The sequence below is a fragment of the Macrotis lagotis genome, chromosome 1, assembly GCF_037893015.1.
Source record: "Macrotis lagotis isolate mMagLag1 chromosome 1, bilby.v1.9.chrom.fasta, whole genome shotgun sequence".
Classification (NCBI taxonomy): Eukaryota; Metazoa; Chordata; class Mammalia; order Peramelemorphia; family Peramelidae; genus Macrotis; species Macrotis lagotis.
Genome location: NC_133658.1, coordinates 684000565 through 684016382, shown reverse-complemented (window position 1 = coordinate 684016382; position 15818 = coordinate 684000565). Strand labels below are relative to the sequence as shown.

The window sequence follows — 15818 nt, the reverse complement described above, 5'->3', positions numbered from 1 at the left end:
ACCTCAAGGGGTTATATTCTAGTGGAGAAAGAAAAACACAAAGGACAGCTAGAGAGTGGGATGAAGGAAGAAGAGAATAGTTTTGATGACTGGAAGCCAGGAAAAGAACCAGGGAGGAGTGAGGGACAGTCTTGGAACCCTCAACAAAATGGAGGCTGTAGGAGAAGCTCACTAATGGGGTGCGCAGTAGTATTGCTTACTATGGGATATTACATGTTGAAAAAGTAAAAGGAAATGTTGGATCTTCCATGATGAGGAGTATTCAGGTGCTAAGAGAAGTTTCAGGATGTTACAGCATAATTTGGAAGTGTAAGAACTAGAAATAGGGCTGGGACATGGTAAGGAAAAGTGAATATGTATATTTTTAAAGATGGGAGAAGGGTGGGGTAAGGAAGGAGTTAGCAGGTAGAGAGAGATTGAAAATTATCAGAATAGGGTGATTCAGGGTGCAATATACTGGAGAAATGAGGAGAAGCGAATGAGAGCAATGACTCAAAGTGGGGCTAGTTGTGAGAATGTCCATCTCCTCATTAAAGACTTCATCAAAGACTAGAGAATGGAAAATGATTTGAAATATGGAATTGGGGAAGAGGAGGAACATATGAAGGATGACTCAGTTTTTCAATTATATATTGAACAGAACGTTCTACTTAGAGGGCTTGATTGTAGGTGACTTGAGTAGAGAAAAGGTTTTGGAACTGCTGCTATGAAGAATTGTGATAGAAAGTCAATTGGGGAAGAATTAAAAGGATGGGTATGAAACTAATCTTAAAGATCCAATTGAGATTAGAATATCAATTTGCAGTGGACTCGAATCAATTGTGTGACTCTCTCTAGTGGTGATCCAAGTACTTGAGCAAGAGTAGAGAAGGCAGAAAATGAGTGGTAATTTTGATTTGGGTTTTAGGCACACATAATAAGTCAATTGGGCAAAAAGCTAGAGGTTAGAAAGCAGTATAAAGCTGAAAAACTAACTAAAGGTTTGATTCTGAATGGAAAATAGTGATTTGAGAGAAAGATGATGGACTAGAAGACCAAAAGGGATGGTATAACCAGAGGAAATGTGATATTGAAAAATGAATTTGGAAGAGCAAGTTCCAAGAAGAGATGGAAGAATGAGAGATTTTGATAAGAGGAATTTCAGTTATGAATTATAGGGATAGAAGACTTCTGGAAAATAACAGCAAGAATATGATCAGCTCTGTGTATGGGGGAGGTAGGGTGAACATTTACATTATGGGAGTTGAAGAGGATTATGGACTGGGAAGTAAGAATTTTTGAGGGGGAAACAAACATACTTTTAAGGAAGTAACCTACAAAATTCAATGGCAGCTGTGACTTTGTTCTGGTGATCTGACATTTTGCCTCCATTCATGAAAGGTATATTAATATTGGGAAATGTTGGTCTTCATAAATGAAACACTTTCAAGACTATATGAACTAAGGATCTCCCCATCCATGCTGTTTTAATTCCCCTTTCGTCCATTCATATGAATCGATATGTCTCTTGGAACCCATCCATGTGGATCTATTCCAAAAAGCAGTGTTTCAACTCTGTTTTTAGACCTAACCTATCTGCCAACCTCCATTCTTTCATCTCCAAATACCTATTAGACATCTTGATCTAGATGTCCTAAAGATATTTTAAGCTCAATATGTCCATCTTTCTTCCCAAACTCTCCTCCTAACTGTGTGACCTTGAGCAAGTCACTTTACCCTGACTGCCTTGCATCCAGGGTCATCTTCAGTCATTCTGATTCATATCTGGCCACTGTACCCAAATGTCATGGTCTTCTTTGAAAATGAAGGTCAGGGGCAACTAGGTGGCTCAATGGATAAAACACTGGCTCTGGTGTCAGGAGGACCTGAGTTCAAATTCAACCTCAGACATTTAATAATTGCCTAGCTGTGTGACCTTGGGCAAGTCACTTAATCCTATTGCCTTAAAGAAGAAAATGAAAGTCAAAACATTATTATTATGCCTTCCAAATTTCCCTATTATTATCAAGGAAACCATCATCCTCTTCAGATTCACAACCTAGCTATCATCTTAGACTCCTCACTATCTCTCACTCTCATAATCAAATCTATTGACAAAACCTGTAGATTTTGATCTTTGTGCCTTCTCTTGAATATCACTTTCTCCTTTTTAATAAGACCACTAATCAGCTACAAGCCCTCATTTTCTTATGCTTGGTTTATTGCAATAGCCTGCTGATGAATTTACCCATTACAAGTCTCTCTTCATCTCCAGCCCATTTTCCATTTAGCTGCCAAAGTGATTTTTTCAAAGCATAGACTCAACAATGTTATATGCCCCCCATTCAATGATATCTTATCACCTCCAGAATCAAAGATGAAAACCTCAAAGGTCTCATAATCTAACCAATCCCCCGATCCTAACCTTTCCAGTCTTCTTAGACTTTACCCTGCCCTGCCCCCCCAATGAATGTTCTTTGATCTAGTGACACTGGCCTCCTTGATTTTCCTGAAATGAGACATTCCATTTCCCAATGCCAGGTATTTTTTCTAACTGTCCCCCATTCCTGCAATACTCTCTCGTTTCATCTTTGTTTGTTGGCTTCCTTGGCTTGTTTTCAAGTCCCAGCTAAAATCTTACATTTTACAGGAAACCGTTCCAAATCTCAATTCTAAAGCCTTCTTATTACTTCATATTTTTCCTATCTAACTTCTATTTTACATAGTTGTTTACATATTATCTCCACTATCAGCTCCCCTATGAGCTCTTCAAGGGAAAGGATTGTCTTTTGCCTTTCTTTGCCAAGTTTAACTGCCTGGCACAAAATAAGCACAATAAAAATTTATTGACAGAATCTGTGACTGGTCAAAAGCAATAATCATTGGTAGGACATCTTTGTGTATCCCTATACATACATACACATACACACATTTATATAAGATATTATATATATAAATATATATATGGAAGTTTGTGTATAAACTCTTTTTTTTTAGGTTTTTGTAAGGCAAACAGGGTTAAGTGGTTTGCCCAAGGCCACACAGCTAGGTAATTATTAAGTGTCTGAGACTGGATTTGAACCCAGGTACTCCTTACTCCAGGGCCAGTGCTTTATCCACTATGCCACCTAGCTGCCACTATAAACTCTTTTTCACCCTCAATGATAGTAGACCTACCACATCTGGGTGATGGTTTCAAAGTCCTAGATGTGCTTATGGGAAAAGTAGAAATAGCATTAAAGAAAGCAAAGAATGAGTAAAGCATATTTAAAATATTGAAGAGATCTTTCCTAAAAGAGTTAAAGTTTTGAGAGTTTTGAGAAATTGATTCTCAAAGTATCTTAAGGAGGAAATAATATTGAAGACAAGTTATTACTACAAAAAAAAGTAGCCAGGAGAACATCAGTAATTACTGACTCAACTATATTAAATTTTTTTTTGCAAGGCAAATGGGGTTAAGTGGCTTGCCTAAGGTCACACAACTAGGATTTGAACTCAGGGACTCCTGACTCCAGGGCTGGTGCTCCATCTACTGTACCGCCTAGCTGCCCCTACATCTATATAACATTTTAAAATAATCTGTATACACATAGAAACATGAAGGTATTATGAAGGAGCAAGTAGGTTTTTACAAATAATTTTGTACTTTGCAACCAATTTTAATCACATAATTGATTGAAGCTGTAGAGAACACAAGCCCACCATTGTACTGTTTGTCAACAAAAGAAGTATTTGATTAAATGAAACAAAATAGATCCTTAAAGTCTCTCCTTCAAAAAGATGTCTTTTGTGTATTTATCAATATTAGGTAAGATTTCTTGAAATGTATAATAATTTTGATGAACTTCGATATCAAGCGAAACATAAAATGAGGTTATGTATGCTTGTCAAAGAGGGTCTTCACCTCTGGCACAGAGGAGATCTGATGAGAATATTAGTATAATGGAGCTTTTAGAACTTGACCAGATTGCCTACCCTGGAGGACCTCAGAGAGACCTTTGGAGGACGCAGCATCTTTAAAACAGGAGACTCAGACAATTGTCTTTTCTGTTCAGCATTCCTTTTTTCTGTGTCCAGAGGGTGAACATCACAATTCACCCATAGCACAGGTATCATGAGTGTGCTTGGAGGAATTTATTTTGTTCTACTTCATGCTCCCTTTCCTGTTTTGGATGCTGGTGGGATACCATGGAGTTTGAAAGTGAGAGTCAAGGTGACCTTGGAGCCAGGACTCTAAATGGGCTATTGAAGACAGTCAGACCTGCAGCGAGTCCAGAGTATCCAGTGTGTCTGGGTCTTAAGACCAAGGGAAAGCTTTGGATTTAGAACTGGGACTGTGTGAACTATAAACAAGCAAGCAAATATCTGAAACTTATCTCTTTGTGACTGGTACAAGGTGGTACAAAGGGGAAGAGAGGAAGCCCCATCTTTAGGGAATGAGTTTGCATATTTGTGATTATACCCTTTGAAGTAAATAATTCCTTGTAAAAGTCAATTTGACTATGGTTAAATGCAACTTGGATGCAAAGGGGGCCTACAGTTAAATTTGGGAAACATCATGAATAGGTTTAGAGTCATTTGCAGCAAACCTATTTATTCCTAAATAGCGGTACCAGGAAAAGCCAGGGAAGGATATCCATTTAATATACCAGGCAATGAGGACCAGGGTAGTCAGTGTTACAAAAATTAAAGTGGGATTTCCTATAGATTAAGAAGTCCTCTAGTTCTAGTTTGTAGTTGACATTTTGCTTGATTGCATAAGGAAATAGAAGAAATATCATTTAACTTCCAAAATACATTCTATAATCATTAAAAATAGTTTAGCCTAACCATCCTCACAGGAAAATCAAGTTGATAAAATATGATAGTTTATCATATGCATATGATGGATGCCCTATAGTATTTTCCCACATATTAACTTAAAAGCCATTTCATCAGTAGGATACTAATATTAAAAACATTAGGGGCAGCTAGGTGATGCAGTGGATAGAGCACCAGCCCCGGAGTCAGGAGTTGAGTTCAAATCCAACCTCAGATACTTAATAATTATCTAGCTGTGTGGCCTTGGGCAAGCCACTTAACCCCATTGCCTTGAAAAAAACCTAAAAGAAATATTGAAATCTCTTTACAAATTCACAAATGCAACCCAATCTACTTCTGTTCACTTTTGGACTTAATTCATTGTCTATTTGTAGTGTCTATTGCAAAGCTCTTTTAATTCTTCTAAATGTCTTCCTGAAATTAGAGCTTACATTTTTAATACCAACATTCTTCAGATGATCTATGACTGTAAATCATGGAACTCTACAATCTTTGAAGAACTGAAATTAGGGATCAACCAAAGGTCAGTGGGGCCCATGGTGGGGGAGCAGGTTGCAAGACATTGCAAAAAAACCCCCAACAAATTGTGAAAGAGAAATGGGGTAAGAAGGTATTATCAGGATGTCTATAACTGAAGAACATTGACTGGTCACATGGCAAAAAGGAGGGGATAATGAATGGATGGTTTAAGTTCCCCAATGGTTTTTTATATGGGGCCAAATGAATGGGAGGAAGACCTTCAGCAGTTTGAGAGAACTCTTCTGGGTGGACTTACAGGAGAATATGGACAAGGGTTGTAGTGGTCTGCCTTGGGTGAACTGTTATTTGCTTCCTTGAAGACAATACCCACATCTATAAAAATATAGTTCCATTTGAATATTAAAAAAATTAACCATACGGCTGGAAAGATGTAACAGCTACAGAGGATTATTAGAGAAAGGAAAAAAGTTCATTCTTTTCTCATATTTTCATCAAGGATACCCTTGGTATGCACTTATATGAATTGTATATGAATGAACAATTATTAACATTCTTTTGATCCAATGGCATAGAAGGTTTTTGGAGTCAGATGCTATGGGTTCAAGTTCTGGTTCTGACTTATACTACTCATGCAACCCTGAGCAAGTAGCTTCATTTCTTTTGGCCTATGGTTCCTCATCAAGTCTGATTCTCATTTTGTTTGATACAGTTAGGCAGAGCAATGGATAGAGCACTGTGCTTAGAATCAGAAAGATCTGAGTTTAAACATGGTCCAAGATACTATGTAATTCTAGGCAGGTTATTTAAACTGATGCCTTCAGTTTTCTCAACTGCAAAAATTGTGATAATGATAAGACCTACCTCTTTGCTGTAAGGATTAAATGAGATAATTCTTGTAAATTATGTAAAATTATAAATAATACCTGTTATTTCTTTCTGTCCCACAGAGTTCATCAGTGTATGTTTGCTTGTATACATAGACACACAGACACACAGACACAGACACACACACACACACACACACACACACACACACACTCAGAATAATGATACATTCATTGACCAAATCTTGTTCTGAATATTTAAAGGTAAATTTCTGAATGTATGATATAATGAAAACAGTCAAGGGACAAGATATAATGAAAACAGTAATGTAAACACTGGGTTCAAGTCTCAGCCCAGAAATTCATTATATAGTCTAGAGAAAATTATTTAAATTCTCTAAGATTTAGCTCCCTCATCTCTCAAGTGTAAATGATAAAGCATAATATATCCTTGAATGTGGTTGTGACAGTAAACTGAAATATCACAGCTTGTGAATGGAATTCTGCATAATTATAATATTTAAATATGTACACATAAGACATATACAAACATGTTTCATACATCTATATCATATGCATCTGTAGTTCTATTCATGAAATATACTATTAATAGATTATTTGATTGTGGAATACATTTGAGTTATTTTATTCCTTGTGAAAAGGGGAAAAGAATCAGGGGAAAAAATTAGAGAAAGGGAATTCTAAAAAAAAGTAAATGAAATGCTATACTTTCAGGCAGGCATCCCCTATGTTTGGGGGTTTAAGCAAGCAAGCAAGCAAAGAGAATAACAATGCAAAAGGATGTATAGTCTTAAAAGAAGATGACTGAATGCAATATAGCACCTGGTTTAAACATTCTAGGAGGCAAGTTAAAGAAAGAAAGACTATGAAATGTAATTATGAAATTGAGGACTGTTGGGAGGTGGAGGGGAATGGGATTGGACTGTCACCATAGATTAATGTATACCAGTATTTCACTTCTGGGACGCAGCCTAAAGCGACAAGATGGGTTTTCATTCCCAAGAAATGAGTAGAAGAGATTATGCTAGAAATGAATAGAAGGAGTCTCCTAGGAGAATATACTACAAAGCTGCACCATACTGATATTTAATCATCAGGGGCAGCTGTAATAGAGAGGGGGCTGCCTGGGAAACATCATCCCTAGAGAAAACAGGGCAGAGGTGTATTAACAGAGTAATTTCAAAGGACCATGGGATTGCTGCCTTCACATGACTATTGATCATTCATTGCACTCACACAAATACTTAAAATTAAAGATAAAATACGAAAATGCAAAGGTTCATTCATCAGTGAGTCTAAAATAATACATCACAGATTATTAATAATGTTACAACTCTCTTTTTAAGGGGAATTTTGCACTTCCATTGTAATTTGTACTCTGCTTAGTATCTTGAATAATTTCTTTATAGCTAGATATTAAAACCCTTTGTGTTTGTGCATTTAAATTATTTCTTTCCAAATCACCCAAGAAGTAAAGATAATAAGGACTAAGACTTTCTTGGGGTAATGAACTAAAAAAATGGCACATTCATTGACCAAATCTTACTCTGAATGTTAAAAGATAAGTTTCTGAATGCATGGTATAATGAAAAATAGCAAGGGACTGGAAGTCAAGAGAACATTGGGTTCAAGTCTCAGTTCAGATACTCATTGTGCAAGCCATTTAATTTCTCTAAACCTTAGCTTACTCATCTATAAAATGGAGGTGATGAGAATTCTTGCATAATCCATACCTAGGTATTGTTGTTGGGGTCAAATGAAATATCACAGATGAGAGCTCTTTTTTAACTATGAAATTCTGTATAATTATAAGCCATAGTTATAGTGCCCATTATAATTAATAGCTCCCATTATAATTAATAGTGTCCATTATAGTTGAGGGGGAAATACCAGAGTGTGGTATATCACTGCATATCCTCAGCACAAAAATGATTCCAATTGGTGCAAGGATATTGACAATTTTTTAAAGAGACAGACCTTTTGAAAATATGTGTGAGATTAATATGCCACATTGAAAATACATCAAATGATTATCACTGTATTATAGCACAATATAATAATTGAGTCTCTCTCAATTATATCTTAGAGATGATTCTACTTAATAGTAATTATAACTAGCATTTATAAAATAGTGCATTAAATTTTACAATATCTTTATAAATATCATTTCATTTTATCTTCACAACAACCCTAGTTGCTATTATTTTCCCAATGTATAAATGAGGAAACAGAGGCAGGAAGAGATTAAATGACTTGCCATGGATCACACAATTTGTAAGTATCTGAGGCTGGATTTGAACTCAGATCTTCCTGAATGGAAGTTCAATTTTAAACAGTGCCACCTACCTGCTGGAAACATTCCTGTATTGATTTGACTTTTTTTGTATCTCTCTAGTACTGAGCATGGCACAATGATTGACAAACTTTTTGTGTGTGTACCTCCAAATCATAAAACTAATACTATATCCATGTATAACATGAACAAACACACAAAATAATGAATAGAAATTCTTGGGCATGGGCTCCAGAGAATGGTCTAATTGCAAGTACATTTTCACCAGAATGGTAACCCATTTTTAAGAGAATTTGATTTGTATCCCCATAGGAATTAGAGAATGGATAAGGGGAAAGACACCATGGTGGTAGGTCTCTTGACTATGGTGGTACAGAAGCAATTATGCACATGATAGCATGATCATAATCATGAGGTATGGCATAGGACAGCAATCTTTCTTGGAAAGAAAGCTTACCATTTAGGGAAGAAAGGTGCCCCATTCCAATAGGGGTTAGCACTCTAGAGAAAAGCCCCACTCAATCTGCACATTTAATAATAACTAGCATTTTATGTAGTACATTAAGGTTTGCAAAGCTTTACAAATGTTATTTCATGTGCTCTCAATAATCCTGGGAGATTTAGGTTATTATTATTATTATTATTATCTCCATTCTTACAGATGAATAAACAGCACAGAGCTCAAGTGTCTTGTCCTGAGTCACATAGCTAGCACATATTTGAGACTCAATTTGAATTCTAATCTTCCTGACTTTAGATCCAGTGTTCTAACATTGCACCATCTAGTTGCCTATTGATATTTGTCATGAATATAACAGCTAAGCAGTATTCCTATATGCAAGCAATTTCATTGTATATCCACCATATATTAGTCAACTAATTCTCAGTAGTTAGCTGACTATTTTGTACCTTGAAAATCCTTGAATTTCCTGATATCCTGATTCTTGTCAAGGACATTGCCTTCCTTCCAGTCACACAGATTTTCAACTTCAATGTCGTCATCCAGTCTCTATTTTCCACTATTACTTACCCCATACAACCAATCGGTCGCCCATGTCCTGGTTCAGACTCTCTTGCCTGCCTGGCTCATTGTAACAACCCCTGAATTGACTTCCTTGCCTCAAGTCCCTTGAATACAACTGCCAACAAAAAATTTTTAAAGGGTAGGTCTATCCAGGTTATCGCCTTACTCAAAATTTTCTCTAGGGTCAAATATACTCTGCTTCTCTTGTTATTTTAAATGTTTTTATACCTTGAGATTTTCTCCATATTTCCAGTCTTTTCATCTTACCCATTTCCATGCACTCTCTCCATAGGCTATTTGCTCTTCCTCACACTTCATTGCACCTGGAATGTTCTTCCTTGCTTCTTCTAGAATGCATAGTTCCTTCAAGATTCTGCAGCAGCAGACTTTTCCTGGTTCCCTCAGTTATTAGAACCTGCTTGCTGTTCTTTGCACACACATTACTCTTTCCAGTTCTGGGATGTCCTCTCATGCCTGCAATTCTCTCCCTCCTCATTTCTGCCTCCTGCTTTCTCTGGCTTCCTTTCAGTTAATTAAAACCCAGGGTCCTATATGAAGCCTTTCCAGATCCCCCTCAGTTCTAGTGCCTGACTTCTATTATTTATTTGCAATGTATCCTGACTATATCTTCTTTGTACTAGGAGGATTTGAGTTTATATATGGCCTCAGACATATACTAGCCATGTGACCTTGGCCAAGTCACTTAACCTTGTTGGCCTCAGTTTCCTCATCTGTAAAATGATCTGGAGAAGGAAATGGCAAGACCACTACAGCATCTTTGCCAAGAAAACCCCAAAGGAGGTCATGAAGAGCAAGGAGCAACCAACTAAATAACAATAACAAATATTTGCATCTTATCTCCTTCATTAGCCTGAGTTTATTTACATATTCACTTCCCCCATGGGGTTATGAGCTCTTCAAGGGCAGGGAGTGTCTTTTGTCTTTTTTTTTTTTTGTACATAGTAGGTATTTAATAAATGCTTATTGACTAAATGACTGCTAAGTTACTTTGCATGTACTTTATATTTATTTTGCATTTAGCTATATGTGTAGTTGTTGTCTTTCCCATTACAATGTAAGTTCTCTGAGGGGAGTAATTGCTTCTTGCTTTTTCTTTGTATATTCAGGGTTTAGCATAGTGTCTGGCATACAATAAGAACTTAATTAATGCTTCTAATTTGACTGGTTGATTGATCCTATAGATTTGTACCATAACAACTTGTTCAGTGCTACAAAACTATAGATAAACAGATTTTGCAAAAACATCCATCAGGGAACAAAGGCATAGTTCACTTTACTTTCTTTCCTAAATATATTTTGAGGCAGAATCCATTTCAGATTTTGAAGACAGGAAGGGTGGATTACAAGGAGCTCCTAATGTCTGTGCTTTAGAAGAAAGAGCCTTGTATCTGACCAGGGTCAATAGGAACAACCCAAATCAACAAGCATGACACGAAGGGCAAATTTGCAATTAAAAAAGGAGTAGGGAATTATCAAGATGGATGGGTCCCCAAGACCCAGAAGCCAGAGCCCCCATGGCCTTGGCCAAGGATGCCAGAAATGAATGCTCTTATTCTCCAGCACTCGTCACCTTTTGCTCTGAACAGAAGGGCAAATGCATTAAAATAGCAACAATTAGAACACTTACTTAGCTTGGAAGGCATTGTTGGTTCCCCTGTGGTCGAGGTCATGACATAGGCAGCCCACAATCACCGCTAAAATTTCCACCTCAGTCAAAATCTCCTGAAACCCAGCCGTCTGGGAAGAAGGGAAAAATGGCAACTGTAACTACTCAGAGCAGGAAGGATGGATAACATTAGTCCTGTGAGTAACAATCAACTGTTTTTAGACCAGCATCATTTAAGGCAATGATTAACTGCCATCCACCATAAACTACTGTAGGTTGGGTGGCCAGTCTAAGCATCAGGTCCCCACAGTGATCAATTACCTCCCTGTCACATTTACCCATGCCCAAAACCAAGACAGGGCATGTGAGGGTTGTGTGTGTGTGTGTGTGTGTGTGTGTGTGTGTGTGTGTGTGTGTGAGAGAGAGAGAGAGAGAGAGAGAGAGAGAGAGAGAGAGAGAAACCAAGGCAATAAGGGGAAAGAGAGTTCATGTAATAATTTTGACTCCTTAAGACCAAAAAACCTCCTGCATTTTCCAGCTGAAATAAGAATATAGCAAAGTTCTAGAAAAAAAGCATATTCTCTTGTTATTAAAATTTAATGATGAGCTAATGTAGTATTGAGTTGTAAAAAAAAGAATAATTTAAATATGAATGCTATTGGACAAATGGATGCCTTTAGATGACAAACAGCAGGAGAAGCTAAGATATTTAGGATTAAGAAGAAAATGTTTTTATTACTAAAGCAACTATTTACTATAATTGATCATTAGCTATGAGGAAAAAATAGAAGGTATTCAAGTTGCAATTATATTGAAATAAATAATTTATAGGCCATAGAGTCTCCCTCAAAGTCCTCCTCTTAGGACTCATGGGGACACTGGGCTTGCAAAGTCTTTCCTAGCAGAATGGAAGTTCTGGTGAGTATTATTTCCCTGCAACAGCTTCAAGAATCTGCCTAGTAGGGGTGGCTAGGTGGCACAGTGGATAGAGCATCCGCCTAACTTGCCTTGGAGTCAGGAGTACCTGGGTTCAAATCCGGTCTCAGACACTTAATAATTACCTAGCTGTGTGGTCTTGGGCAAGCCACTTAACCCCATTTGCCTTGCAAAAACCTAAAAAATAAGTATCTGCCTAGTGATAGACTTCCATCAAAGAATGAAGGTTCATCACCAGAAGGCTGGCATTATCAGAAGGGAATAAGCATTTATTGAGCACTAACTACATGCTGTGTTAAACACATTTAAAATAATATCTCATTTGCTCTTCACAACAAACAATGAGGGGGAGGTGTTGCTATTATTCTCATTTTACAGTTGAGGAAGCTGAAGTAGACTGAGGTTAAATGACTTGCCCAGGGTCATAGTCAGTATATATATTTGACTCTAGATGCTACCAGGTACCTCTATGATGAATTTTTTAAATAAATTAATTTTTTTCCGACTACATGAAAAGGTAGTTTCCAACATTCATTTTTTGAATTCTTTTCTTTTACTTTGTTTTATCTTTAGGTTTTTTGCAAGGCAAATGGGGTTAAGTGGCTTGCCCAAGGCCACACAGCTAGGTAATTATTAAGTGTCTGAGGTCGGATCTGAACCCAGGTACTCCTGACTCCAGGACCGGTGCTCTATCCACTGCACCACCTAGCTGCCATTTTTTTGTAAACTTTTGAGTTCCGCATTTTTCTCCCCTTCCTTTCCTTTCCCAGCTCCTCCCCTTGAAAGCAAGTGATCTAATATAGGTTAAACATGCATTATTACTATGTTAAACATATTTCCATATTAGTCATGTTGTGAAAGAAGAATCAGAACAAAAGGGAATCAAAGAGAAAAACAAACCATAAACTTAAACCAAAGTTTTCTAATTGGAAATAGTATGGTTTGGCCTGTATTTAGACATCCATAGTTCTTTCTCTGGGATGTGGCTGGAAGTTTCATATGATGAATTGTTCTGACCAAAACAACCCATGAAGAAGAACTTCTTTTAAGATAAGAAAGGGTTATGATCTGTATGAAGTAGAGAGAGTGATACTGAAAAAAACACAGATTTTTGCTTATTTATTACATAAATTTTGTATTGTTTCCTAATTTATTATCATTGCATAGATCATTTTTGCATTATTTCCTAGTTTTCCTTCTCAAGGATGAGAAGAGGTAGGAGAAAAAATAAAGGCTTATTAATTTAAAAGTAAGTTTTAAAAGATTTAATAAGAGGATTAGTGGAAGGGGTGGGGGTCAACCAAGATGACAGAGTGAAGGCAGGATATCCCAGCAGCTTTCCCCAGACCACTCCAAATGCCTTTAATTAATGGCTATAACCAAATTCTTGAATTACAGAGCTTCTCAGAAAAAACTGAGAGAAACAGTTTTCTGGCCCAAGATAACTTGGAAGTTCTGTTACGGAGAGGACCCCAGCTCAACCCAGATTGTGCGTGGTTTCAGTTATCCAGGAACAGCCTATGGACAGTCCCTTAGAGCACCTGGGTCTGTGGCAGTGAGGCAGTTTCTAGACCTCTCAGCCCAGGGATTACTAAGGACAACTTGGAAGGTCAACGGGAAAACTTTGCTGCTTGGGAGTAAGCATGGAGCCAAGTCCAGTATAGGCCTCAGCCCATGGAGAGAAAGGAGATCGGGAGAGACTGCAGAGGTCTCTCTACTATCTCTCTGAGGCAGGACTTTGTTGCTTTGCCCATAATCAAATCCCAGTTTCAGGAAGGGAAGCTTTATTACCCCAGGGAAGCAGAGACTCTCCTCATGGTTCCAGGGCAGAGGGGAATGTTTGAAGTCAGCCATAGACCAGAGCACAAGCCAGGAGAGCAGTCATAGCCTCTCATGAGACCTTGAAGGAATTGAAGTTTCTGGAAACAGGTACAAAAACCCTCAAAAGCTTGGGGGTCCTCCATCCCAGAAGCAGAACCCTATCTTAACTAAGAGTCAAAATCAAGTCAGAGGCTGGGGAAATGAGCAAACAAAAGAAGAAAAAAAATCTTATCAGAGACAATTATGTTGATCCTGTGGAGGATCAAAACACACCCTCAGAAGATAAAGTCAAAGCTTCTGTATCCAAAACCTCCAAGAAAAATATAAATTGGCCACCGGCTATGGGAGAACTCAAAAAAAAAATTTGAAAATCAAGTAAGAGAAGTAGAGGAAAAATTGGAAAAAGAAATGAGGGTAATGCAGGAAAATCATGAAAATCTAGTCACCAGCTTGGTGAAGGAGGAACAAAACAAAGTGAAGAAAATAACATCTTAAAAACCAGTTTAGGTTAAACATAAAAAGCAATTCAAAAGGTTAATGAGGAGAAGAAAGTCTTAAAAAAGCAGAATTAGCCAAATGGAAAAAAAGGAGAAACAAAATCTCTCTGAAGAAAATAATTCCTTCAAATGTAGAATGGAGCTAAAGGAAGCTGATGACTTTGGGAGAAATCAAGAAACAATAAAACAAAAGCAAAAGAATGAAAAAACATTCGAAGAAAATGTGAAATATCTCATTGGAAAAAAACTGACCTAGAAAACAGATGCAGGAGAAATGATTAAAAAATTATTGAGCTACTTGAAAGACATGACCAGGGGAAAAAACCTAGATTCCTTTTTTTCAAAAAATTCTCCAGGAAAATTGCCCTATCCTAGAAGTAGAGGACAAAATAGAAATTGAACCGATCACCTCCTAAAGAGATCCCCAAATAAAAACTCCCAGTTGTATTATAGCCAAATTCCAGAGTTCCCAAGTCAAGGAGAAAATATTACAAGCAACCAGAAAGAAATAATTCAAATATTGTGGAACTACAGACAGGATAACACAGGATTTAGCAGCTTCTACATTAAGGACTCTTAGGACTTGGAATATGATATTCTGGTAGGCAAAAGAGCTTGGTTTACAACTGAGAATCAACTACTCTGTTGAACACACTCTTACAGGGGAAAAGATGGATTTTCAATGAAATAGGAGACTTTCAAACTTCCTGTCGAAATGACCAGAGCTGAACAGAAAAATTGATCTTCAAGTACAAACTCAGGTGAAGTATACAGAGGATGGACAAGAAGGGCAAATTATAAGGGATTTAATGTCATCAAACTACTTGTATCTCTTTCTTTCCTTTTTTTTTTTTTTAGGTATTTGCAAGGCAAATGGGGTTAAGTGGCTTGCCCAAGCCACACAGCTAGATAATTATTAAGTGTCTGAGACCGGATTTGAACTCAGGTACTCCTGACTCCAGGGCCAGTGCTCTATCCACTGCGCCATCTAGCTGCCCCAAACTACTTGTATTTCTGTATGGGAAGATGATCCTGATAACTCATATGAACCTTTTCATGTATTAGGACAGTTAAATGGAGCATATATAGACAAGGTACAGGAGGGAGATGAATACAAAGGTATGATATAAATATTTAGTTAATGGATGAGAAAGGAAAGGAGAGTTGGAATGGGCTAAGTTATTTCACATAAAAGAGTCAAGAAAAAGCTTTTGCATTTAAATGGAAGGGGGGGAAATTGAGGGGGATGAGTAAGCCTGAATGCTCTCATCAGAAGTGACTCAGAGAAGAAATAATATACACACTCAGTTGGATAATGAAATTTATCTTACCTTAAAGGAAAATAGGAGAGGAAAGGGATGAGAAGAAGGGAACAGGGGGAGGTGAAGGTTGTTGTAGGTCTTAGAAGAGAGGGAAGATTGTGGGAGAGGGTAGTCAAATACAACACACTTTTGAAGAAGGAGAAGGTGAAAGGAGAGAGAGAATAGAGAGAATA

At 37.3% G+C, this 15818-nt stretch overlaps 1 protein-coding gene across 2 annotated transcripts in view; it reads right to left on the bottom strand.

Moving 5' to 3' along the window:
• Positions 1-15818, bottom strand: part of PDE11A (phosphodiesterase 11A) — a 468580-nt gene that overhangs the window by 94063 nt on the left and 358699 nt on the right. For both annotated transcript variants that reach the window (XR_012474244.1, XM_074215628.1), the window contains exon 13: positions 11091-11200. Coding sequence is in view for 1 of the 2 variants with exons in the window: in XM_074215628.1 (XP_074071729.1) it covers positions 11091-11200 (110 nt within the window). In the remaining variant the exon portion in view is untranslated. The remainder of the gene's footprint in view (positions 1-11090; positions 11201-15818) is intronic.